The sequence below is a fragment of the Diospyros lotus genome, chromosome 2 (genome assembly GCF_014633365.1).
Source record: "Diospyros lotus cultivar Yz01 chromosome 2, ASM1463336v1, whole genome shotgun sequence".
In the NCBI taxonomy this organism is placed as follows: Eukaryota; Viridiplantae; Streptophyta; class Magnoliopsida; order Ericales; family Ebenaceae; genus Diospyros; species Diospyros lotus.
In genome coordinates, this window is record NC_068339.1 from 12,019,539 (window position 1) to 12,047,201 (window position 27,663).

General features: G+C 35.8%; 2 protein-coding genes across 2 annotated transcripts; both read left to right on the forward strand.

The window, feature by feature from the left end:
- Nucleotides 1–19,137: 19,137 nt before the first annotated feature.
- On the forward strand, nt 19,138–21,060 carry LOC127795232 (berberine bridge enzyme-like 18). The gene has a single exon (XM_052326776.1). The coding sequence runs from the start codon at nt 19,277–19,279 to the stop codon at nt 20,882–20,884; it is 1,608 nt and encodes a 535-aa protein (XP_052182736.1). The 5' UTR covers nt 19,138–19,276; the 3' UTR covers nt 20,885–21,060.
- Nucleotides 21,061–25,271: 4,211 nt separating this feature from the next.
- On the forward strand, nt 25,272–27,107 carry LOC127795233 (tetrahydroberberine oxidase-like). The gene has a single exon (XM_052326777.1). It carries the CDS (start codon nt 25,304–25,306, stop codon nt 26,912–26,914), a length of 1,611 nt encoding a protein of 536 aa, XP_052182737.1. The 5' UTR covers nt 25,272–25,303; the 3' UTR covers nt 26,915–27,107.
- Nucleotides 27,108–27,663: the final 556 nt, after the last annotated feature.

Here is a 27,663-nt window from a genome sequence, read left to right on the forward strand (position 1 = left end):
AAATGATCAGTGACCTAAAATGATCAAGTGACCCAAAATGACCGAGTGGCCTTGGTGACCGAGTGACCTGAGGGTGACGAGTGGCCTTGACCGAGTGACCTAAGGATGACGAGTGGCCTTGGTGAGATGACGAGTGGCCTTGACCGAGTGACCTGAGGATGACGAGTGGCCTTGGTGAGATGACGAGTGACCTTGGTGACCGAGTGACCTGAGGGTGACGAGTGGCCTTGACCGAGTGACCTTGGTGACCGAGTGGCCTACAAAACAAGAGCACCGTTAGGACGCGGGTGGGGTCCCCGTGCAAATCCTCTGATGCTTAAGTCAGAATCTCGAGAGAAAATAAGAAAAGTATACTTCTATTACTCAAAGTTGCGTACCTCGTGATGAAGGTGGGTTTCGTATTTATAGTGAAGGAGAGAGAGAGGCGTCGCGGTTTTCTCAGCGGAAATCTCGCGGCCCATTACGGAAATATCGCAATGCTCATCGTCTGGCGCGAAGGGAGGAATTCGGCTGGATCGGCTATCTTGAAGGGTCACTCGGTCATGCCGAGTGACCACAACTCGGTGAAGCCGAGTTCGGGGAGGGATCACTCGGTACGACCGAGTGACCCTCTCCACTCGATTGGGCCGAGTGGACCCCACTCGGTTCGGCCGAGTGGTCGGGAAAACCACTCGGCAATCGAGTGGTCACGGCCACTCGGCAGAACCGAGTGGTCTCAGCCACTCGGTTGTGCCGAGTGGGCTCCCACCCGGCACGGCTGAGCAGGTCTTCCTTGGCCTTTGACTTTGATTTGTCTTCTATTGGGGCCCACATTCGATCACATATCCATTTCGCCCTCCCGGGCATATCAAGGAGGTTAAATTTAAATTTTAAATAAAATTTTAATTTTTAATTTAGTTTCAATTATAAATTTATGATGCTATTAATATTAATTAATAATTAATAATATAGATGCTAAATAACCTTGTAGACACAAATAAAAAAATTTGACTATTAAATGAGATATTTTGACTCTAGATTTAATTAAGACAAATCTTAAGAAAATTAGACAATAGTACATAATTGAAATAAATAAAAATTTGTAGTCTAGTTTAGTTGTTAAGCATATTTTTTAATTTTTTAACTTAATTTTCTGTTAAATTTTTATTAGAAATTAAAAAATCTAAAAAAATTACAAATTATAAGTGTATGAGTCACATTTACAAATGCATGAGCTAATTTAAAATTTTATTCCAAGTTTTCTAAAGTATTGTATTTTTTAAAATTTAAAATAAAAAGGTCAACTAGGTTGTTTGGTATAAAAAATGATTAGTTTAACGATAAATATAATAATTGGATGTTGATAATATTGTTGTCGAGTTAGTTATTTATTAAATATAATTTTAAAATTAAAATTACAAATATAATGTTATTATTAAGTTAAAATTTTTTGTTACTTGGTAAAAAATTTAAAATAGTGTATGTCTAAAAATGCAATTAAAAATTATGTTGGTCTGTAGTACTAAAAGATGATTTTGTGAATTTTCAGGATAATTTTTTTGGTCATATATATTATTGAATTTAAAATGAAAATCCCGTTGTGTAATGGCTAGGGTCCATGTAGCAACGTATTGTCTGGTACAAGTTACAACCGATCTCCGATTTTATCGCTCTGAGATTTAATCCCAAAATAAGTGTTACTATGTAGAACATCCTCTACACTTATATGCCCAATTCTCCCCCTTTACATGACCGATATAGGATTCGCCTAAGACGTCTATATATTTCCAAGGATCATCTATTCTAGAGCTACCCTACCTCAAGCACGTTTAACCCACGAGTTATTTATCTACATTCAACGCAAAAAGTATCCAACTGATGTTGTTTCATTTCTTATTACTATCATCGATATATATACTAGCTTTTCTAGAGTCCCTTTTTGAACCTGTCCTTGGACTCTCAAGGTATTTCATAATGTCATGAAATTAGTTGCAGATATATCACTATTAGTATACTAATTTCATCATATAATGATATTTTATTCTTTTTTACTGTGATTTTTTTTTTCCATTTAGGTTTTCCTCATTAAATTTTATGTTCATTTATGTAATTGATGATTTTTCTATCGTTATATTGTCCATCCAAAATAAGTGTTAATGAACGAAACGTGGGGGCATCCGAAGTTTTATTCAGCCAGTATGTATTTACGTGGAAGAATGAGTGAGGTTTCGGAATCTGAAACACCTTTTTGATCTGGGACTAATTTATACAACATTCATTATATATGTGGAGGTTTGGGAAGAAGAATATATAGGCATATGAAATGAAATGGGTCAGAAGAAATATTTACAAGGAGATGGCTCCTAATTATATATGTTCCAACTCTCCAGTAACTGTATTCTGAATTACGTACAGAGATCTTGACTTGGGAGTGAACCCAGGCAATACTAGCTATGCGCGCACGAGCCAGTGTTGGGGCGTTAGGTATTTCAATAACAACTTCAAGAGATTGGTGTTGCGCAAGTAAAGACAATGCATGGTTGTTCCCAGTGACTAATTTCTTCAGGAATGTACAAAGCATTGCGATTGTATTTGTTTTAATCATTCTATTGATATCACTGGATAATTGATTATTCATGTAATTTCTATATACAGTTCATGCGTTGGCCGAATAAAAGAGTCATTAATTTGACTAACATCTTATTTAATAAGGTTTAGTCCTTGTGCCCAACACATCCATGCATCCATACATATATAGTGCACAAAAAACTCCGCCAATCCTTCCAAACCTTAGATACCCTGCTAACAGATCCATCCCCTTCAACACCACACCCAACCAACCTGCCAAAATAACAAGCTGAAAATCTAAATGGAGCTCCAGAACGTTACTAACTAAAATTAAACAACAAACGTTATGCAACCAAAGGCACGTATATATTAGAGTCATTTGTTATTGTTCTCATTCTAATTTGGTATTTTGAGATCTAAGCACTAGTGAGGTAAAATATTTGAATTCCCAAAACAAGAACATATATAGATAAACAGTATTAGCTAGTTATTACCTACCATTGCCTAGGGACAATTGATTTCTTGTTGACTATAGGACCATGTCAAGCCACCTTTTAAGATCACGTTTGATATCTTTTTGTCGAAGAAAGAAATTTCTCCAAATGCTTAATTCTTACAAAAATATCACCACTATATATATCATTGTAATAATATAAGACTTATTACACACAAGTTTTACAAGAAAATATTTTTCAAATAATTAATTAAAGCCACGAGTTAAAAAATAAATATTTATTTCTTCCCCAATTTGCTAGAAGTTCTTACAGCTTGAAAATATTTGCCAACTCTTTTATTATGCATAAATCACTTATATCTATTATTATTTTTCTTATTATTACACATTAAAGCATACAAAATAAGATCAAAAAGTCTCTTTTCCAACACCAATAATGTTTAAGGGGCAATTTTTAATTAAGGATAGTCACATTTCAAGAGTCAAAACAACTAGAAATGAGAAAATACACAGATATACTTTGGTGTACTTAAATATATATATTTTTTAAAAAGAGCCAATAGTTTAATTCAGTGATTAAATGAATATTCTTCTTACCCTGGCTAACAAGTACCAATCATCTTTACTAATATGAGCATAATCACTTTTAATCGACTTATTTGATATACGTAATTTACATAAAATGACAGGAAAATGTTTATCCAAAAAGTTTAAGAATAGTACACATTTGCTTTCAATGCAAGTTAACTCATCGGCATGGATGCACGCTATTAACGATACATCACAGGACAGCAGCAAGTATGAGAACCAAAGGAGAAATAAGGAATCCCAAAAATCTTGGAGTGATAAGGTTGTGAGTTCTCAAAATAATTTCAAAATCAGTGGAGAGAGTTTGAGTGGTCAAGAAGATTTGGAGTCAGCAAATTCAAACCAAAAGATAGTTCAACAAGATAAGAAGATACCGCATGGATCAATAACACAATTGGTTGAATCAAATTCAAAATCAGATTGAAGCAGTCCAACAAGATGAGCAGATATTGCACAATTCAAAATCAACTTACAGCAGTTAAATAAGATAGGTTTTATTGACTTATTCAAAACTGTTAATCAAATGAGATAGCTTCTGCTGTTAGCTATCTTTTGCTGGTAGTTGTTATTTGATAAGTTATAGTTGTTTAGTTTGCTAGTCTATAAATTAGTATCAATGTATAGCAAGTGCTCACGGTGATTGAGGTAGTTTTCTGTTACAAAAATACAGAACTCTTTATTTTATTCTTTTACTTGCTCAATTTTTCTCTTGGTATCAGAGCCATCTGTGAGCACTCAAATCATTTCAATTTATTCACCATGACATCTCTCTCTCTGAATGTGGGAAATTTCATTACCCTCAAACTCACTCAAGTCAACTATCCTTTATGGCGTGAACAAGCTTTGGCTTTAGCAGAAAGTCAAGATCTAGTTGAGCATCTCACCACAGCAGATTCAGCTCCTGCCAAATATACCACTCCAACTTCAAACACAGATGCAGAAAATTTTGTGCCAACGTTGACAGATTCATTCAAAGCTTGGCGCAAATCTGATCGTCTTCTTCGTGGATGGATCATTGGTACACTCTCAGAAGAAGCTCTTGGACTTGTTGTTGGCTTAGAAACAGCATACTCAGTATGGGAAGCTCTAAAAAATTCATATGCACAAGATTCACAAGAGCGAGAATTTACACTGCGACAACAGGTGACATATCTTCGTAAAGATAAAGATAAAACCGTTGCTGAACATATTCGCACATTCAAAAGTTTGTGCGACAATCTTGCAGCCATAGGAAAACCTGTTTTTGATAAAGAAAAGGTATTCTACCTTCTTACTAGTCTCGGTCCTCAGTATGAGACTTTTACTGTTGCAATGATGAAGCCTCCTATGCCAACTTACATTGAGTTAGTGTCTCAACTGCAAAGTTTGGACCAACGACGAAGCTGGTTTTCTGGTAATACAGATATCACAACTAGGCATTTCTCTCCTCAACTAACATTCTATAGCCAACATCAGCGCCATCAACAACAGTCATCCACAGGGTATCGTGGTAACTCACAACAGTTCACATCAACTGGGCGTGGCTTTCAAGCTCAACAACCCAGAAATAAAAACAGAGACTACTCGGATGGTTTAGTATCCAACACAAAGCAACGTCGTCCTCCACCTCCTGGTGAACGTCGTATGACCCCTGCTGAAAGAGATTTGTATCGTGAAGAAAGGTGTCAATATTGTGGTATAATGGGTCATATTGCAAAAATTTGCTGGTGGTTACCCAAGAAGTCTACTCAAAATGAAGAAATCCCTCAAGCTCTTGCAGCTCTTACCCTGGACAATACTATTTTGGATACAGAGTGGACATCTGACACTGGAGCCTCTAATCACATGACAGGTAATCCAGGTATGTTGTTTAGTATTCACAAATATTTGGGATCTGATTCAGTACTTATTGGAGATGGATCTTCTTTGCCTATTGCTGGAATTGGTGACACAAATATAAAACAAAATGAAACCAATTTATCTCTTCAAAATGTGATGTTAGTTCCAGCCTTAACTAAGAATTTGTTGTCTGTGAGCCAATTAACTTCTCAATTTCCAGTAAATTGTGAATTTTCTGATGTTGATTTCTGTGTTAAGGAACGGGGAACAGGACAAACAGTGATAAAAGGGAGACGCAAGGGTGATCTCTATGTTCTCTCCAACTCACCGGAATTGCATTTTTCTTATCGCTTCAAATCTGGTTCAGCAGAAGTTTAGCATCAACGTTTAGGACATCCACAATTTTCGGCTTTACAATTATTAAAAAATAAGGGATTAATTGAAGTTGTAGGAGCTACTAAACTTGAGCATGTTTGTGATAGTTGTCAGTTAGGAAAGCTCAGTAGATTACCTTTCTCTTGTTCTGAACATTCAAGTACTGCTATTTTTGACAAAATTCATTGTGATTTGTGGGGTCCTGCTCCAGTTTTATCTATTGGAAAATTCAGATATTATGCTTGTTTAGTAGATGATTTTTCTAAATATACTTGGATTATTCCTCTACAACATAAATCTGACTTTGTTGATGCATATTTGATTTTTGAAAAATACGTGGCAAGGCAGTTCAACAAGCAAATCAAAATTTTTCATTCAGATGGTGGAGGTGAGTTTCTTAACTCTAGATTAACATCTCATTTTTTGAAAAATGGCATAGTTCATCAAATATCATGTCCGCATACTCCTGAGCAGACAGGTATGGTTGAACGACGTCATAGAATTATTAGAGAACTAGGAATGACCATGCTTTTTCATTGTGGTGCTCCCTTGTTTCTATGGGTAGAAGCCTTCACTACAGCAGTATATCTTATCAATCGTCTGCCATCTTCAGCAATTAATTTTGAAACTCCATATTTTTTGTTGCATGGAAGTCATCCTATATATTCTTCACTTAGAGTCTTTGGTTCTAAATGTTTTCCTTACACATGGGACACACGTCGTCATAAATTTGATCCTAAAACTGTCTCATGTGTTTTTGTAGGCTACAGTGACAAATATAAAGGTTATAAGTGTTTTCATCCTTCAAGCAAAAAATTTTTTATTTCTCGACATGTGGTTTTTGATGAATTGATTTTTCCATACAAGGAATCCCATTCCAAAACAATTCCTCATGATTCAACCCATGTTATTAGTATTTTTGATACTTGGCTTGAACAAACTAACTTTGATTCTTCTACAGGGACTACTTCATCTACTCCACCATGCTTGAGTCCTTTACCTTCAACTATATTTTTCCCTCTAGATATACAACATGGTGAAAGTTCTGATTTGCCCAATGTCTCATCTTCGGTTCAATCTTCTTTAATACCACCACCTGAAGATATCACCACATCACTACCTTCTACAAATGAGTCTACAATTCAGTCCTTATCTAATGATTTTTCCTTACAAGTCATAGGGTCAATGCAGCATAATGCAGCTGGACAACCTTCTCATTCTATGGTTACCCGGTCTCAACTTGGTGTAGTTAAACCAAATCCAAAATATGCTATGATGACCACGACCTTTGTTGTTCCTCGAGAACCTAGCAATGTCAGGTCAGCATTAGCTCATTCAGGTTGGAGAGCTGCTATGGAAGAGGAACTTGCAACTTTACATCAAAATCAAACATGGCAACTGGTTCCACGTTCCGAGTCTATGCATGTCATTGGCTCACATTGGGTGTTCAAGACAAAGCTTAAACCTGATGGCTCCCTAGATCGTCTCAAAGCCCGTTTAGTTGCACAAGGGAACCATCAAATTGATGGAGTTGACTACACAGAAACATTTTCTCCAGTCATCAAACCGGGTGCCATAAGAATGATCCTGACTATAGCTCTTGTTCAACAATGGCCCATTCGACAGCTTGACGTAAAAAATGCTTTTCTACATGGTTTGATCTCTGAAGATATATACATGCATCAACCGCCAGGAATGTCTAATCCAAAATATCCAACCTATGTTTGTAAACTTCAACGTGCTCTCTATGGCCTAAAACAGGCACCTCGTGCTTGGTTTGATCGATTTAGTGTCTTTCTTCTTAAATATGGTTTTTTTTTGCAGTTTAGCTGATCCGTCGTTGTTTGTTTTTCATTATGATCATGGTTCACTAATTTTGCTTCTCTATGTGGATGATATTCTTCTTACAGGTTCTACTATTGAGCTTGTTAGCTCTTTCATTCAGCTTCTCAGTTGCGAGTTTGCAATGAAAGACTTGGGGTCAGTTTATCATTTTCTTGGGATCAAAGTTTCTCAAACACCTGCTGGACTTCACCTCTCACAGTCACATTATGCTCTTAGCATACTTGAGAAAACAAACATGGTTGATTGTAAGCCTATGAGTACACCTCTAGAAACAAAAACAAAATATTGTCTTAATGCTAGACCTTTGGACGATCCAAGTCATTTTAGAGGAATTGTTGGAGCTTTACAATATCTCACTCTTACACGTCCAGACCTCTCCTTTAGTGTTAATTATATATCTCAATTTATGCATGCTCCTACTGAAGTCCATTTAAAAATGGTTAGACGTATTCTTCGATACATTAAGGGAACCATTCATTTGGGCTTAAATTTTACTTCAAATACTACACTTGATCTTTGTGCTTTTTCTGACGCAGATAGGGCAGGTTGTCCTACCACTAGACGCTCCACCACAGGCTATTGTACTTTCCTTGGGAAAAATCTCATATCGTGGTGTGCAAAGAAACAACATACTATATCTCGTTCAAGTACCGAAGCTGAGTATCGAGCCATGGCAAATACTGCAGCTGAATTGACATGGTTGACCTTTATTTTGAAAGATCTCCAAATTCCAATGTCATCTCCTCCGATTTTATACTGTGACAATCTCAGTGCTTTGCATATGACTGTCAATGACAAGTAGGCCAGTTTTTGACAAATCTTCCCAAGCTAAGATAAGCTAAGCTTCCTCATCGATCGGCAGCCTCAAAAGAAGAACACGAATTACTTTGTGTTTGTCTCCCTACCCCAACGTCAACTATTCTTTCCTTCTGACATGTGGGCTGACGTGGCTTGACGTTTTCCATCCTTGAACAGTACCCGCTACTGACGTGCTTGCCATTTTCACCATATCTAGGTACACGGCGAATCCAGAAATGTATATAGGGGAGGTTAAATTTTTTTTTTAAGATATAAAATTATATATTACAAATTTTAGGGTGAAAATTTTTTTTTGACTGAATTATTAATAAAATTTATTATTTTTATATTAAAAAATTAATTTTTATATTAAAAAAATATTTTTTAATATTAAAAAATATTTTTAATTGTGAGGCCTAAGACAGCTCATGTATGTATCCACCCCTGTCTGCATATCAATGCAACTAGAGAAATTGAAAAGACAAAATTTTATAATAGTGAACTATATATTTCACTGTCTTTTTTTTTTTCCTTTAACATATATTAGCGAAACCAGATCTTAATTTTTTAGCATGCAAAATATATTGAAGAAAACTCAAGAATATGGTTAATGATGCATGATGGATGAGATTTTTCAACAATAAGTTAAGATAATCATTAAGAATGTTATATTGCCCGCGTCGAGTAATATAACTTTTATTTGATACATACAAAATGAAAGAGGGTGTGGCTCCCCCACATGCCTGTGTCGAACAAACTCGACCCGAGGAAAAAAAAATCTGAAATAATTATAAATATATTAATTGTGCATTTACATGTCTCTTTATATAAAAAATTGGTCTAATTTTCCCAATAACATCATATGGTCTGGCCACCTACAACCCCCTTACTAGAGCTTTTTCTTAATATATAATATCATATGCCTTTACCTTACTAAAAAATTTTAAGCCCATTTCGGGCCGATTTTGCGCATAGAACAGAAGGGTTTTAGGAGGAAAAATTTGAGGAAGAAGATGTTTGCGCACAGCTATGAAAATGGTGGAATTTGAGAGAAAATGCAAGCTTAAAGGAGATTTAATTGTGGTTTAATTAGTTAGGTAAGTAGAGAATTATGTATTAAATATTATGTACGGTTAGAATTTAATTTTTGGTATAATTTTATTAATTTTGGAAGTTTATATTAATTTACAGCATGTATTAATTTCATGGTGTTCAAGCGTGGAAACGTTGTAAACAGCTAAATAGAGGCAAGCTCTCTCTACCCTTGCGATCTCTTTCCATTTTGTGAACCCCTCGTCTTTCCTCAATTCGTTTCTATTTCGCGTATTAATTATACGAAATGAAGATTTTATTAGCGTGATTTAATTTAAATTAAATATTAGACTTGTTGGGGTTTTATTTGTGGTGTGCCTACATGGGTAAAAATTATTAGAAGCGGTATATGTTTAAGAATTTTATAGGCTAAATTATTTATATTACACGATAGATTTATTTAATTAAAACTATGATTTCATCAATTGTTAGGAAACGTTTTACTTTGCGACGAGAGTGCAAGAAAAGCAAGAAATGGCCGTGTAAAGGCAAGTTCCTAATCCTCTCCTCTTATTCTTTAATTCCCGTGAGAGATTCCGTGGTTTCTCGTATTTTATCCCCTCCCTTACTTTAAATCGGTGCCTAGCATTATTTATTGAGTCATTATTCATTTGTTTTAATTTAAAATAAATCTGGGAGTCCTAAAATTTTATTTGTTGTGTACTTATGGGAGTTTGTATCGTCCCCATTCCTTTTGGAATGATGTCGAACCCAACTTGGGGACTAGGTTCCTAGACGTGCGGGTTATTTATGATTTTCTCGGGTTTATTTATGGTTCGGTTAGTGCTATCGAGTAATGGGGCAGGGATCGACTGTTTGGTGACGTTGGAGTAGACTATTGTATGGCTCTGAAGTGGACCGTCAGGCGGACACTCCTAGTCACTGACTATTGACCGATGCCGGACACTGTTGATTAGCCCTGCCATTATGTGATTTACTATATGATTCGATATATTGTTTTATCATTCATGATTTGATATGCACATGGGTACGGGATGCATGTTAGGATATTCATTTATTGAGTATGATTGGACACGAACATTCTAGTTTGGTTAGGTTGCATCCAGCATGGGCATGTGCATCTCGTGTGGTTTACTATGTGAGCGGAGCATGGCCTAATGCCTGGATGTATGAGCGCTAGTGTATCACGTTGATACTCACTACGCCATATTGCATTTTATGTGCATTGCATGGTTATTAGTAGTTCACTGATCTCAAACGAGAGGACCGTTCCGAGGGAGCTTTCGACTCGGTTATTCTATGGCTCGGGTGTCGGGAGTACCGACATGAGCACACGAGTGTCAGGAGCACCGACCCGGGATGGTGTGCACAGGTTTGTAGAGGAGATATATGTTGCCTTTCAGGGCAACGGTAGGTTGGTATGGGACTTGGGTGCCATGTGTCTTGTGTGGGCCCCAATGACCAGTATGTGCTTTCATTATGCTTTTATACTGCATGTGTTGAGCGTCTCATGGCTTATGTGTGCCTGGGGTTAGTGTTCTGGGAATAGTTTATTGGATATGCTCAGCCTTTCTTTCTTTATGCTTGCTGAGTCTCTCGACTCACTTTACTTTCCATCATTCCAGGTAGTAGCAGCGTGGGTCAAGGGCAAGGGAGTCAGCTTCTAACTGCAGAGTTGGTATGGTGTACATGCAGTCCCGTTAGTCCCTGTCAACTCTGATGATTGAGTAGGATTTACTCTATTATTTTTTACTATGCCAGGTCATTTCTCGTGTCTCGTGTATGTCGACACAGGAGTCTGTATTCATTTATTTACCTGGTGACTGCTGTGCTAGTGAGGTACCCATAGTGCATGCATGTATGTATAGTTTCGCTTCCATTATTTTAATTCTTGTTTATGCATGTCAAGGTAGTTTTTGTCTTGTATTTCATTTTTTTCTCCTCCTGTAAGTGCTCCCGTTCGGGTAGTCTGAGTGATTGGACTATCCAGGCGGGGGTGCTTACATATTATATTACCGTTCATGGTTTGATATGCACATGAGTACGAGTTGCATGTGGGGATATTCATTTATTGAGTATAGTTGGACACAGACATTCTAGCTTAGTTAGGTTGCATCCAGCACAGGCATATGCATCGCGTGTGATTTACTATGTGGGCGGCGCATGGCCTGATGCTTGGATGTATGGGCGCCAGTGTATCACATTGATGTTCACTACGCCATTGCATTTTATGTGCATTGCATGGTTACTGGTTGTACTCTGGTCTAGGATGGGAGGACTATTCCGAGAGAGCCTATGGCTTGGTTATTCTATAGCTCGGGTGTTAAGAGAACCGACGAGAGCACTGACCCGGGACAACGCACATAGGTTTATAGAGATATATGTTGCCTTTTAGAGCAGCGGCAGGTTGGTATGAGACTTGAGAGTCGTGTGTCTTGTATAGGCCTCAATGACCGATATGTGCTTTTATTTACGCTTTTATGTTATGTCGGGTGTCTCATAACTTGTATTTGCTTGGGGGTTAGTGTTCTGGGGATAGTTTATTGGATATGCTCAACCTTAAGCCTTTCTTTCCTTATGCATGCCGAGTCTCTCAACTCACTTTGTTTTCCATCATTCCAGGTAGTGGCAACATGGGTCAGGGGCAAGGGAGTCAATTTCTAGCGATAGAGTCGGTATGGTGTACAAGTAGTTTCGTCAGTCCATGTCAACTTTGAGGGTTGAGTAGAATTTACTTTATTATTTTTACTGTGTCAGGTCATTCCTCGAGTCTCTTGTATATCGGCATAGGAGTTTGTAGTCATTTATTTATCTTGTGACCGTTGTGCTGGCGATGTTCTCGTAGTGCATGCATGTATATAACTTTGCTTCCGTTGTTTTCATTCTTGTGTATGCATGCCAGGATAATTTTTGTCTTGTGTTTCATTCTTTCTCCTTTCGTAGGCGCTCCCGTTCGGGTAGTCCGGTTGGTTGGGGATATTCGGGCGGGAGTGCTTACATTTAAAGTATCACATTTTCAAAACTATGGAAGAAATCAAAATCCATATTTTTAAAATTTTGTCATTATTGAAAAATCATGTATTGAAAAACTTATTCTCCCTCACATTTAAGAGTTTTAATTTATATTTATAAAATTTATAAATACATATAATATAATAAATAAAAAATAACAAACGTCTTTGAGTGGATATATTATAAATTTTATAATATTTTTTTATAAATAAATATAGTATAATAAATAAATAAATTTATAAATATTTTGTCAAGTGACTATCAATCATGAATTTTTCTTTCTCCAAAACTTGCATCAAAACAAAGGTAGTGATTAATTAATTATTAATTTTATTTTTAATAATTATAAAAAACCATTTATTATATTATTATAGTCTTGAAAATGTGATATCTTAACAAATTCATAAAAAAATATTTAAGGAAGTCAAATGCATGAGTTTTTCAATGCTAATTAATATTTAAGATATCACATTTCAAGACTATGGAAGAAATCAAAATTCATGCTTTCAATGTTTTGTTATTATTGCATAAATTAAATTTCAATAGTATAAATTAAAAATTCTATCTTATTCTTATTAATATATTAAAGTAGGATTGGCAATCAATGGTAATATATTTTCCCTCCAAAACTTGCATTAAATTAAATATAGTGATTAATTAATTATTAAAGTAAAATATTTATTATATTATATTTATTTATAAATATATTAGTATTAGAAAACTCATACATTAGTTTTGAAAATATAATATATCTTAATTAGCATTGATGAACTTACCACAAACCCATGCATTGCATGGTAGTAATCCACGAGAAAACTTGTATAGTTAAATAAATCAGTAACTATGCATTAATTTTCTTTCATAATTTTAAAAATATAAAATATTTTCCCTTTATTTTCAAAACTAATGTATGAATTTTTCAATGCTAATTAAGATTTAAAATATTACATTTTTAAGACTAATATATGGATTCTTCAATACTAATTAAGATTTAAAATATTACGTTTTCAAAACTAATACATGTGTTTTTCGATACTGATTAGGATATAAGATATCACATTTTCAAGACTATGGAAGAAAATTAATGCACAGTGAAAGGAAAATAAGTCAAAATTCATATTTTTAAAGTTTTGTTATCATTGCAAAAATTAAATTTCAATATCAGGAATTAAAAAATTCAAGAGAATTTTTAGTTAAACATTGGAAAACCCATACTTCCTCGAGTTTTAATTTATATTTATATTTATTATAAATTCATAAATAAATATATAATATAATAAATAATTTTACTTTAACAATTAATTAATCGTTTTTAATCAGAAACCCATGCTTCCTCGAGTTTTAATTTAATATAAGACTAATGCATGAGGTTTTCAAAATGCTATTTAAGATTGAAGATATCACATTTTCAAAACTAATGTATGAGTTTTTCAATACTAATTAAGATTTAATATATCGTATTTTTAAGACCATGGAAGAAAATTAATACATCGTGAAAGAAAAATAAGTTAAAATTCATATTTTTAATATTTTATTATCATTGCATAAATCACTTTCAAGGGTATAAATTAAAAATTTCAAGAGAAATTGTAATATCCCAAAATTTGAATATAAATAATGATTATAAATATCGGTGTTTGAGGATATTAGGAATTTAAGTGGAAATATTTATTTATGTGGTTTTGAGGAAAATAAAGAATTAAAGGTAATTAATTAAATTATTTGGGAATGATTAATAATTATTAATTATTGTAATTAAGGTGATTATTAAATTATTTGTATTTGAGAAGTGGGAAATTAATTGTTAGAAATCTGGGGGTATAAGTGAAATAAAGAATAAAAGAAACGTGGGAGTGTGTGTGTGATTAAAGGAAACAGTGGGGGGGTTTGTTGATTTTTATTAAGCTTCAGGCACCCAAAACGGCGCCATTTCATGTAAGGCGGTGGGCAGCCCTTGGCTGCCACGTGGCACGCGCTGATGCGCCCCTGCTGCAGCTTCCACGTGCCTCTGTTTTTGCTAATTTTAAGGCCAAATTGGCCATGCTTTCTGCCGAAATTTTGCTGCTTTAAATTGCTTCAATTGAAGCTAAAATTGAGATTAAATTGGGGTTAAACCAGAGAGCAAGCAGAGGGCTTCCGGAAGAAGAAGAAGACGCTTTGAGGCTGGAAATTAGGAGAAATTTTCGTGGTTTAGTTAGCTGAGTAAGTAAGTTATTATGTATTAATAATTTTATACGGTTAGATTTTAATTATAAGTTTGATTTTGTTAATTTTAGGTGATTATGCTGTGTTTGGTGTATTAATTTGGTGTACAAATATATATATATATATATATATGCATACTAGTGCACTATGTGCAAGAGTGGGCACTGTGTGCGTGAGAATTTATATTATTTTGTCTGTGAGAGTGGGTGTGTTGCTGTGAGAGTGTGCCGATATATATATATATATATATAAATATAAACGCAGTGAATCGGGTGGGTGAATAGCACTGTGTGTAAGTATATATATATATATATATGTGTGTGTGTGTGTGTGTGTGGAGGTGTGAGTTTTAGCGGCCATTTAGTTGTGGAGTGTGGGCAGTAATTGAATTAGACTTGATGAGGTGATAAGCAAAGGGGTGTTATATATGTATATAAATATATTATGGATGAGGTAGCAGTGAGTTGTGGGGTGTCGCGAATGTAAGAGAATGGGTTTAATAATATATATAAGTGGAGTATATGTTTATTGATAATATATAATTGGGACTTATGATTTTATTAATTATCAGGAAACGTTTTACTTCGCAGCGGGAGCGCAAGAAGGGTCAAAAACGGCCGTGTAAAGGCAAGCTCCTAACCCTCTTCTCGTGTTCTTTAATTCCTGTGAAAGACCCCGTGATTTCCTGTATTTTATCACCTCCCTTACTTTAATTCGGCACCTTGCCTTATTGGTTGAACTATTATTCATTTGTTTTAATTTAAATTAAATATGAGGCTTCTATAATTTTATTTGTTGTGAGCCTAAGGGGGTTTGTACTGCCCCCATTCCTTTCGGAATGATGCTGAATCCAGTTGGGGAACTAGGTTCCTAGTCGTGCGGGTTTTATTTACGATCTTTCTCAGATTTATTTATGGTTCGGTTAGAGCTATCGAGCAGTGGGGCAGGGGTCGGTTGTTGGTGACGTTGGGGTAGACTATGGTACGGCCTTGATGTGGACCGTCGGGTGGACACCCCTAGTCACTAGCCGTTGACCGGTGCCGGGCATTGCTGACTAGTTCTGCCGGTATGTGATTTACTGCATGATTAGATACATTGTATTACTGTTCATGATTTGATATGCACATGGGTACGGGATGCATATTGGGATATCCATTTATTGAGTATGCTTGAACACGGACATTCTAGTTTGGTTAGGTTGCATCCACCGCGAGCATATGCATGGCGTGTGGTTTACTATGTGGGCGGAGCATGGCCTGATGCCTGGATGTATGGGCGCCTTGTATCACGTTGATGCTCATTACGCCATTACATTCTTATGTGCATTGCATGGATACTGGTAGTATTTAGTTCTCGGACGGGAGTACCGTTCCGAGGGAGCCTTTGGCTCGGTTGTCGGGAGTACCGACGGATACAGGTGACGGGAGTACCGGCCTGTGACAGCGCGCGCAGGTTTGTTGCAGATATTTGTTGCCTTTCAGGGCAGCGGCAGGTTGGTATGGGACTTGGGTGCCAAGTGTCTTATGTGGGCCCCAAGGACCGGTATGTGTTTTTATTTTGTTATGCTATTGAGCTGTTGTGTTGTAGTGTCTCATAGCTTGTGTGTACCTGGGGGTTTATTTTGGGGAGAGTTTTCTGGTTATGTTCATCCTTCAGCCTTTCTTTCTTTATGCTTGCTGAGTCTCTCGACTCACCTTGCTTTCCATCATTCCAGGTAGTGGCGGCGTGGGCCATAGCAAGGGAGTCAGCTTTAATGACAGAGTCGGTGTGGTGTGCAGGCAGTCTCGTCAATCCCTATCCACTCTGATGTCTAAGTAGAATTTGCTCTATTATTTCGTACTGTGCCAGGTGTTTTCTCGAGTCTTGTGTATGTCAGCACAGGAGTTTGTGTTTGTTTATTTATCTTTTGACCGCTGTGTTAGCGGGGTACCCATAGTGCATGCATGTCTTGAGCTTTGCTTCCGCTGTTCTTATTTTCACGTATGCATGCCGGGGTGGTCTTTGTCTGGTGTTTATTACTTTTCTTCTCCCGTAGGCGCTCCCGTTCGGGTAATCCGGGTGGCTGGGGATATCCGGGCGGGGTGCTTACAGAAATACTTCCTTACGTTTAGGAGTTTTAATTTATATTTATAATTTATAAATAAATATATAATATAATAAATAATTTTACTTTAATAATTAATTAATCATTACATTTAATTTAATGTAAATATTTAATGATTTGTTGTTCCAATGTAATAGCTTTTGTGTATAAATAAAAAGTTTATGTCAAGATTTTTCATTTTATATAACGTTATGTAATTTAATAAAAATCTTTTTAAAGTAATTTTTCAAAATATGGACATTAAACGTTCGAGTTGTGAGACTTTAGGAGATTTTATACTTTGAAGATAAGTTAAAAACTTATAACATTGCCATTAAGATGATTTTTATGGATGAACACGTTTTTTTTTTTCTTTTATAAATTTATTGTTAATTATTTATATAGATTTTGCTATCAAATTTATAGGGTGGAAAAATTCATGTTATCAAGCATTAATTGGTTCGGTCTTTCAAAATATTGATTTGCGAATGACAATTGTATTTTATGCCCAATTTTATACTTATATATAACAATATGAAATACAAGACTACAAGTCATAAATACAAGCTAAATTTAATGTTAAAGACTACTGTTGTAGATGTTATGGATTAAAGTTTTCTAATACAAAATTTTATCCTTAGGTGATCATTTGTTAATATTTTGAGTGTAGTTGAACTTGACGAATATGAATTGTTTGATAAGTATAAAACTGATCATGCAATTATTTATGTCTTTATAAATAATAATTTTTTTTAATTTTATTAAATATATAATTGAAGAGGTTATTGACAAAGACAATGCTAAGTGCCATGAATCTTGGAAAGGGCAAGTGAGACAATGTGACAACTTACTTAATATGTTAATTATTATTTAGCATATTAAAAGACGATATATTGAATTAAGTGTGTTCTCTATTAGTACATTAAATAGCGAATAATTAATTAAACTTAAATTTTGATAAAATATTGAGTATTAAAAGAAAGAAAACTGTAATTATCGATTATGCGATTATCTAAAATAGCGAGTTTAATTTTTTATGTTAAAATTTATAAATCTATTTTAGTTACACATTCTGTGTATCGCACGGGTTTAACATTAGTTTCAATAGTCAAAACAACTAGAAATGAGAAAATACACGGATATATTTTGGTATACTTAAATATATTTTTTCAAAAAAATGAGCCAATAGTTTAATTTAGTGATTAAATGAATATTCTTCTTACCCTGGCTAACAAGTATCAATCATCTTTCCTAATATATGAGCATAATCACTATTAATTGACTTATTTGATATACGTAATTTACATAAAATGACAGGAAAATGTTTATCCAAAAAGTTTAAGAATAGTACACATTTGCTTTCAATGCAAGTTAACTCATCGGCATGGATGCACGCAACATCAATGACATGTTGGCCAGTTTTTGACAAATCTTCCTGAGCTAAGCTTCCTCATCGATCGGCAGCCACACAAGGAGAGCACGAATATTACTTTGTGTTTGTCTACCCCAACGTCAACTATTCTTTCCTGCTGACATGTGGGCTGACGTAGCTTGACGTTTTTCATCCTTTGAACACTACCACCTATTGACGTGGATGCCATTTTCACCATATCAGCATATCAACGCAACCAGAGAAATTGAAAAGGCGAAACTAAAGAGAAATGCTGTGCGCTTGCGGGACTAGGGCGCGACGCCAGCGTGAAACAATTCTAGCATCATTTTGCAATAAAATATATAAAATCCTGTGTGATAACAATAATAATTTTATAAAAGTGAACTATATATTTCATTATTTTTTTTTCTTTCTTAAACATATATTATCGAATCCAAATCTTGATTCTTTAGCATGCAAAATATATAGGAGAAAACTCAAGAATATGATTAATTAATGATGGATGAGATTTTTCGATAATAGACTAAGATAATTATTAAGAATGTTATGTTGTTGTTCGCGCTGGGAAACATAATATTTGTCCGACATAAATAAAATGAGATGGGAAGCTCACTCAGGTCGGGTTATGAGATAATCATAGATGCATCAATTGTGTATTTACATGTCTCTTTATATAAAAATTTGGTCTAATAACATCATATGGTCTGGCCACCTATAACCCCCTTACTAAAGCTTTTTCTTAATATATAATGTCATACGCCTTTACCTTATTAAAAATATCCATTGTATAGCCGAAACACACTTGGACACAAGAGATGGTATATATAATTGGTGGTCCCAACCGTCAAAATTTTTATCACCTTTCATTAAAATTAATATATATATATATATATATATCGACACAAATAGCTAGTTGCCAAATTTGAAGTGTCCCAAAAGTAGGGTTATTTCATTTTGAACATTCTCGTTTCTCCCCAATTTTTCTTGTGGGGGAACACAATCTATAGATATCCAAGAAAAATCAAACCACTTGTGACCCACAAGCTGCCTCAAAAGGCCCATAAATATCAGGATCTTTATTTCCTTCAAGTTCATATGCATATCCATGCAACTCAAGATGATGACTCCAATGGCTACATTGCTTCCACTTCTCTTCCTCCTATTCTCAATTTCATCAGCAGCTTCTTCACCTCATGCTCATGACGATTTCATTCACTGTCTTTCCCTTCATTCCTCAAACTCCAACTCAATCTCCAAGCTAGTTTACACTCCACACAATCAATCCTATGAGTCTGTATTGGAATCTTCGGTAAGGAACCTCCGATTCACTTTACCCAAAACCCCGAAACCTGTAGTGATTGTTACACCATTGCACGAATCCGAAATCCAGGCAGCCATTCACTGCTCTAAACAAACTGGCTTGCCAATTAGGGTTCGAAGTGGGGGGCATGACTATGAAGGTCTCTCCTATGTTTCCCATGAATCTCCATACGCGGTCATTGATCTACAAAACTTCGATTCTGTCGATGTGGATGTTGAAAACAGAACTGCATGGGTTCAAGTCGGCACAACTCTTGGCCGGCTTTATTACCGAATCGCCGAGAAAAGCAAAACTCTTGCCTTCCCTGCCGGAGTTTGCCCCACAGTTGGAGTGGGAGGACACTTCAGCGGGGGAGGCTATGGCATGATCTCGCGTAAACACGGCCTGGCTATCGATAACATCATCGATGCTCGATTGATCGATGTTAATGGCCGAATTCTCGACAGAAAAGCCATGGGAGAAGACCTTTTCTGGGCCATTAGAGGAGGTGGAGGTGCTAGCTTCGGTGTCATTCTTTCCTGGAAAATAAACCTAGTTCCTGTTCCAAAAAACGTCACTGTTTTTACCGTAAACCGAAGCTCAGAACAGAATGCAACCCAACTCATAGACAGGTGGCAAAACATCGCAGACAAGGTTGACGATGATCTTTTAATCAGACTCTACATAAGCGGCACGAATTCCAGTCAAGATGGAAAGAAATCAATCCAGGCATCGTTCGTTTCCATGTACCTTGGCGGAATCGAAAAGCTCCTGCCATTGATGCAAGAAAGCTTCCCCGAGCTGGGTTTAGCGAGAGAAGACTGCACCGAAATGAGCTGGATCGAGTCGATACTCTATTTCGCAGGATACAGCGGGGAATCCCTCGAAATTTTGTTGAACAGGACATCCTCACTGGCCTATTTCAAAGGAAAATCGGACTATCTCACAGAACCCATTTCTGAAAAAGGCTTGAACGTGATATACAAAATGATTAATGAAGGAAACTTGGAAACATCCGAAGTTTTATTCAGCCCATATGGTGGAAGAATAAGTGAGGTTTCGGAATCCGATACACCGTTTCCTCACAGATCTGGCACTTTATGCAACATCCACTACGCTGCGGTCTGGGAACAAGAAGGAGCAGAAGCGTTTAACAGGCATATGAAATGGATGAGAAAGCTTTACAAGGAGATGGCTCCTTATGTTTCCAAATCCCCGAGAGCTGCATATCTGAATTACAGAGATCTTGACTTGGGAGTGAACGGCAAAGGCAATTATACTAGCTACGCACAAGCCAGCATTTGGGGCATTAGGTATTTCAGTAACAACTTTAGAAGATTGGCTCAGGTGAAGACGAAGGTTGATCCCAGTAACTTCTTCAGGAATGAACAAAGCATTCCAGTCTTAGCATGATTGATCGATATTCGATGCTGCTGGTAGAATAAAAAGGAAAATATTAACTATAGCTAGCTAGGATTGAAGATTGTGTTAACGTTTAATTTATTACATATATGTTGTTCAAATGAAATAAGTGGTCGGTGGTATCACTACATAATTGATTATTAATTCATGTAATTTGATCTCAATAATTCGTGACTGTTCGCTCAATAAAAAGTTATTGATTTGATTAACATTTTATGTAATGTTACCCATAAACTTCAATTTATGACTTAATAGAATTGTTGACCATTTGATGAACCGGGGGGCTTCCACCTTTAGTAAAACGATGTTGAACGTACAGCTGAAAAATGAAAAAAAAAAATATTGTCAACAAAACTTTCAAAAAAATCTTTAAATAATTGATTGGTCAAACCCTAATAACATAATTATTTCATTGTGAAATATCTTGAACAAACAATCTCTAGATAATTTGTTAATCAAATTGGTATAAATAATTAAGCTCAAAATGTGATCCAATCAATAATTAAACTTGAAATGTGTGTTTATAAGCTACAAGTGAATTAAGTTTTAATTAATTGACAAACTATATATTTATCAAAATAAATTTTAGTAATTCTAAGAGCATCTACTATAGTCAACTAACTCGTTAATGGTCAAGCATAGTAGATAAAAGTTCATGAATAGAGTTGTGATAAATAACTTTTGAGGTTTTAAGAGAATGAAAATGATCAACAAGATTTGTCTTACTCTGAAAAAAATGCCATGGGCTACTAAACCATTAACTAATTGGAGAATCCTTAAGACAGGAGAAAGATAGAGGAGATGATATATAACGATCAGTCTACAATAATTAAAGATCTTTCTAGCTAATTAAGGTGCTATTTATAACTTATTATCTAGTAAAAAAGAATAAATTATAAAAAAAAAAAACTCAACTTTTACATAATTTTCAATTGTAGACTCAATTTTTAATTTTATCAATTGGGGTTTTAATTTTTCATTTAATTTTAATTCTAAACTACTCTTTGATGTCATTATAATTTATTATTAATTGCTTAACGCGATAAACTATGTTAGAACCGCCCCCAAGACAGCAAAGCCTCATCATCCAACTATTGACAAGTAAACACCACTAATTAATTATTTACCCAAAAAAAATCCTAATCAGAAAAAACAAATAAATAAATAAATCTGATCATAGAATCAAATTAAATTAACTTCTTCCAGAAACAAATAGAATCTTCCATCTTCACCCGTCTCAAGACAAACAAAACAGCCATATGTGCGGCAGTCTTGGTATTGCTGTGGGCTGCCTCTCTTTCCCATAGAATCACATACCTCCCCAGAAAGTATGTAATTAAGCCTACATGTTTCTGTAGATAGATACAAGCTAGAAAAAGCAGCCTTAGAAAAGGATATAAATAATAATATATTAGCATCTGTATCACTATCTCTCTTAATTTCATATATCCATGCAACTCCATATGAAGACTCCATTAATTAATGGCTACGTACATTGGCTTCACTTCTCTTTCTCCTATTCTCAATTTCATCTGCATCTGCGGCTTCTTCACCCCATCATGCTCATGAGGATTTCATTCGCCGTCTTTCCCTTCGTTCCTCAATCTCCAGACTAGTGACGGCCTTCGGCCTCAATACAGTGGGGCGACAAGCCACTCTTTTAGCTGCCGGCAGCGTCGGGTAGGCTAGATTTAAAAAAAAAAAAGAAAAACATAATGGGGGCTTAATCTTTGGTGTAGGCCCGTAGGCTGGGTCAGAGATCTGGGCCAGTTACGGCTTGGTATTTGCTCTGATATGTGATATTTGGAAGTTCACGTCATAAAGGGAGTGTTATCAACTCTTTTAACTTATTTCAGATAAGATGCAATTAACGACGAATGATGAGTCAAACTGATGGTAATGTAGCCATAAAATAATATTAGTTGCATAATAAATAAGACAAAACAATCAGTTAATCAATCTTCAAACCCAATAATGAGATGGATTAGGCCACGAGACAAGCAACTACGTACAAGGAATAAAATTGAGTTGGGAACGAAACAACGAACACGTACCCACCCACTTCAAATAATTTCAAATCATAGGAGTAGGTGTTCCAAAAAAAAAAAAAAAGGAAAGTTCCCTTTTGAAAATGAGGTTTGGACAAAACCTAATGTTTGCTTGACGGTCTGACAAGTTTTATCTTCTTCCTTGTAAAAGAAAATAAAATGGTGTGTCATTGATAAGATAAGAACGATGATTGTGCTTAGTTACGAATCTTTTACCCAGAAATATGAAAAGTATCAAATTGCTCTGCAATAACCAATTGGATTGAATTCATAACATAACCCAATTTAATTTTGTATAGTCTAATTTATAATCCCCTTGTGAACATAATTTCAGACGTTTAGTTAAATAACCTCCACTGATCGACTAGATCGGTTGGTCCATACAAATAATAAATTTTTAAGTGATTATTATTCATCTTATTAATCCGGGCACAAAAAGTTCTAAATTATTTATCTGATAAATAACTATTTAATTAATTAACTGAACATAATAGTCAATTTGTTGCAATAGAAGTCTAAGCTTATACATATGCATGAATTCCACAATGTGAAAATGATTTAATTTATTCACTCTGCGACCCTGGATACAGGCAATACCATGGAAGGCCTCTTACCTACTTTTGCGACCAACTACACCTCCCTGGCAAGTTTAAACAAAAAATCAAATCAAAGAAAATTATAAACCAACCCATCCAATTATATTTCAATTACATGTTCTAATTTTTCATTTTAATTTATATTTTCATCATGAGAAAAAAAAAAGTTTGGTTGAAAATAATTTCTCTTTATAATTCAAGGAAAACAAAATTATTTTTTCAAAACTCCATAGTAACAATCAATACAAAAGATAAACTTATAAAATAATAACTCTACAATAAACAAGAAATCTATTACAATTAATTAACTGTATCAAAATTAACGTAAAAACAATAAACAAAACGAGAAGCTTAGTAGACATCAAACATTTTACACTACAAAAATTTAGGGAGAACTTTTTACGCGTAATAGATAATTTTGTTCGCTTTTTACTCTTAATAGATAAGTTCGTTCGCTAAGGAAAATTTTTGATAATAGCAATTGTATTGTAAAATAGTAGTGTAAAATGTTTTTCGGGTACAAAAATTTAGGCAATTGCTTGACATCAATTTAGGCAATTTAGGGTGTTACCGTGTTAGTCAATGTGTTCTATGGCTATAATAGTAGCTACATCTACATGAATGAAAAGATTCTTGAGACACAAGGAAAAGACTCAATAAAAATAAAGGTAGGTTGTAGGAAGTTCATAAGGCCATAAAAAAGTCTTTGATAGATCGTAAGTGTGTGATGTAGGAATGAGAATTAAATAATACATTTGATCTTATCTAAAATTGTAAAAAAATCATTAAAAGCAGCCTCTGAGCAGGAGAACATATATGAGGTGTGCAATGACCAATATCCATAAAAACGATTGGAAGGAGACACGAAGCAGGTGAGTGGCAGGATTTCACTCAATTGGTTGCCTCACCACACACAATTTCTCATTAAAAACCATTTTTACTCAAGACTACATATAACTGCAAAACCAGAAACCAAAAAAGAAGAAATTATATAATTAAGAAGAGACGTGGGATAAGAAGCAAATCCAAGATCTTGATATCATCATGTTCATGTTTATTTCGTATTCACTACTTGAAAACTTGGGAAAGTTAATCTGCCATTAAAAAAATACAAATACTGCACCCACACGAAACGTCCATGCGTTAGATGATAGCAATTTTCTGCACGTGAAACCAAATGTCAATATAACATAATCATTTTTCCTTGACTAACACCCAAATCGTGTACTAATTAATGCTTAAAGATTGCAACTTTTGTACCCGCAAAACATAAAGATTGCAACTTTCAAAGTGACAGGTTCCTTAGCGCAGACCTAAACAGTAGGATCTACTAAATGATATTTTATATGTGTATATATATATATATATATATTTATATAATTTTTGTGTAAATAGCTTAAAACACATGTTACCAGGTCCTATTCATAAGAAAAGTACGGAATTGAAGTTTCGTTGAATTTTCTCATTTCGACTACTTCTAGCAGATCAGAAAAAGCAATTCTACTGTAGAAAATCATGCAAGAAAATGCTTAATTAATTGCCAATTTCAAGACATACTAGCCACAAAAGAAAAGTACACATATATATATTATATATATGGTATTTAAATCCCATTTGAATTTTACCTCTTCACCCATTTCTTGCAGAGAAAAATAAATCCAGAAGTTGGAAAAGTCACATATAACTTCTGCTGCACAAGAAATCCCAGAATATATCTATAAATAACCCCACATTTATCCTCAATTGAATCATCAATTAACACAAAAATGAAGACTCTAATGGCTTCACCATTGCTTCCACTTCTTCTCCTCCTCTTCTCTACCTCAATAATGGCAGCCCCATCTCATCATCATTCCCGTGTCCACGACTTCCTTCAATGCCTTTCCCTTCACTGCCCAAACTCCACAAACTCAATCGCCAAACTCATCTACACTCCACACAACTCCAACTATACATCCGTCTTGAAGGCCTCATTATGGAACCAAAGGTTCGCCTTGCCCCACACCCCAAAACCTAAAGTCATTGTCACGCCATTAGAAGTCACCCAAATTCAGGCCGCCGTATACTGTTCTAAAGAATCCGGCTTGCCTATTAGGGTTCGTAGCGGTGGCCATGACTATGAGGGCCTCTCCTACGTGTCCTATGAATCCCAGTTCGTCATGGTCGACCTAATCAACTTCCGATCAGTCGATGTCAACGTGGAAAAAGGCACTGCATGGGTCCAATCTGGCGCGACCCTAGGGGAGCTATATTACAGCATTTCCAAAAGAACTAGTACGTACGGCTTCACAGCCGGAGTCTGCCCCACTGTGGGCATCGGCGGCCACTTCAGTGGCGGAGGTTACGGCATGATATCGCGCAAATACGGCCTTTCGGTCGACAACATCATCGACGCTCGACTGGTCGACGTTAATGGCAAAATTCTGGACCGGAAAGCCATGGGAGAAGACCTTTTCTGGGCCATCAGAGGCGGCGGCGGGGCGAGCTTTGGTGTAATTCTCGAATGGCAGATTAAACTCCTTCCTGTTCCGGAAACCGTCACTGTTTTCACAGTGAACAGAACCCTAGAGCAAAACGGGGCCAAGCTTATGCACCAGTGGCAATATATTGCGGACAAGCTTGACGAAAACATCCTGCTGCGGCTGTTCATAAGAACCGCTAACTCTAGTCGCGGGTTCGGGAAGTTGACAACGCAAGGCTCGTTCGTGGCCTTGTACCTCGGCCGGGCTGACAAGCTCGTCGAGTTGATGAAAGAAAGCTTCCCAGAGCTGGGTTTGAAGCGACAAGATTGCTTCGAAATGAGCTGGATCGAATCGATTCTCTATTTCGCAGGATTCGTCGGTTACCCGCATGAGATTTTGCTCAACAGAACCAATTACGAACTGAAATACTTCAAAGGAAAATCGGACTACGCAGTAACCCCAATTTCAGAAGAAGGTCTGGAAATTGTTTACAAAATGTTGAACGAGATAGATGGAACCGAGGCCCTGTTCAGCCCTTTTGGAGGAGAACTGGCCAAGATTTCGGATTCGGCGACGCCTTACGCTCATCGATCTGGGGTTATTTACAACATCCACTGGGCGATCAGTTGGAAACAAGAGGGAAGAGAAGAGTATGTGAAGCATATGAAATGGAGCCGGCGGCTTTACAAGGCGATGGAGCCTTATGTTTCGAAGAATCCGAGACAGGCGTACTTGAACTATAGAGATCTTGACCTGGGAGTGAACAACAAGGGAAACACAAGCTATGAACAAGCCAGTACTTGGGCTCTTCACTATTACAAGGATAATTTTAAGAGATTGGTGGAAGTGAAGAGGAAGGTGGATCCCGGTAACTTCTTCAGGAATGAGCAAAGCATTCCGCCTGCAGCAGTGTGATTTTGCTGCAAAATAGGCATTTGTTTCCTATAATTGGCCGAAAAGATTGTCGCTCTTTGGGGCCTGGGCTATGTGGTATTAATGTACATTTGTTGACAAATAAAAGGCCCCCAATAATGTTGGCCAGAGATAAGTTTGATGATTCCTTCTTGTGCAGCTGTGTTCATTAAAATTCATCTCACTATTTTCGATATTTGTCACTTATTACTAAATTACAATCTTAATTTTCTTTTGGGGGAAACTAATTATTTGGTTAATAGCTCAGCAAAGTAAGTGGTGGATGAGGTTTGCCCTCTTATCGGTATGGCTGGGTGTTGCGTTTGGTTCTCTTCCTTCTTTGCTACACTGTTTCATGCTCCAGTAAAGTTCTTAGTAGTTGTCCGTCTCCTGTTTGTAGTTTTAAAGGATTTGCTTGTTAGGCCTTGGAGGGCTTCCAAATTATTTATGAGTTCTATGATTGGTCAGATGGGAATTGTCAACAATAAATATAAATTGTTATACGGGGACGGAGTTTGAATATATATTTTGTGTGATATTTAATATTAATAATTAATTAATTATCACGATTATTTGTTATATTATGAATAATCACTAGTTAATGAATGATTAATGACCAGTGATTTTCTTACTATTAATTAGTATTGAGGTTTATGAAATGTCAAAATTTTATATCTAAATAACATTTCCATAACAAATATGATTTAACTTCATTAAATCAATAATATACAGAGTGATTGAAATAGCAGGAC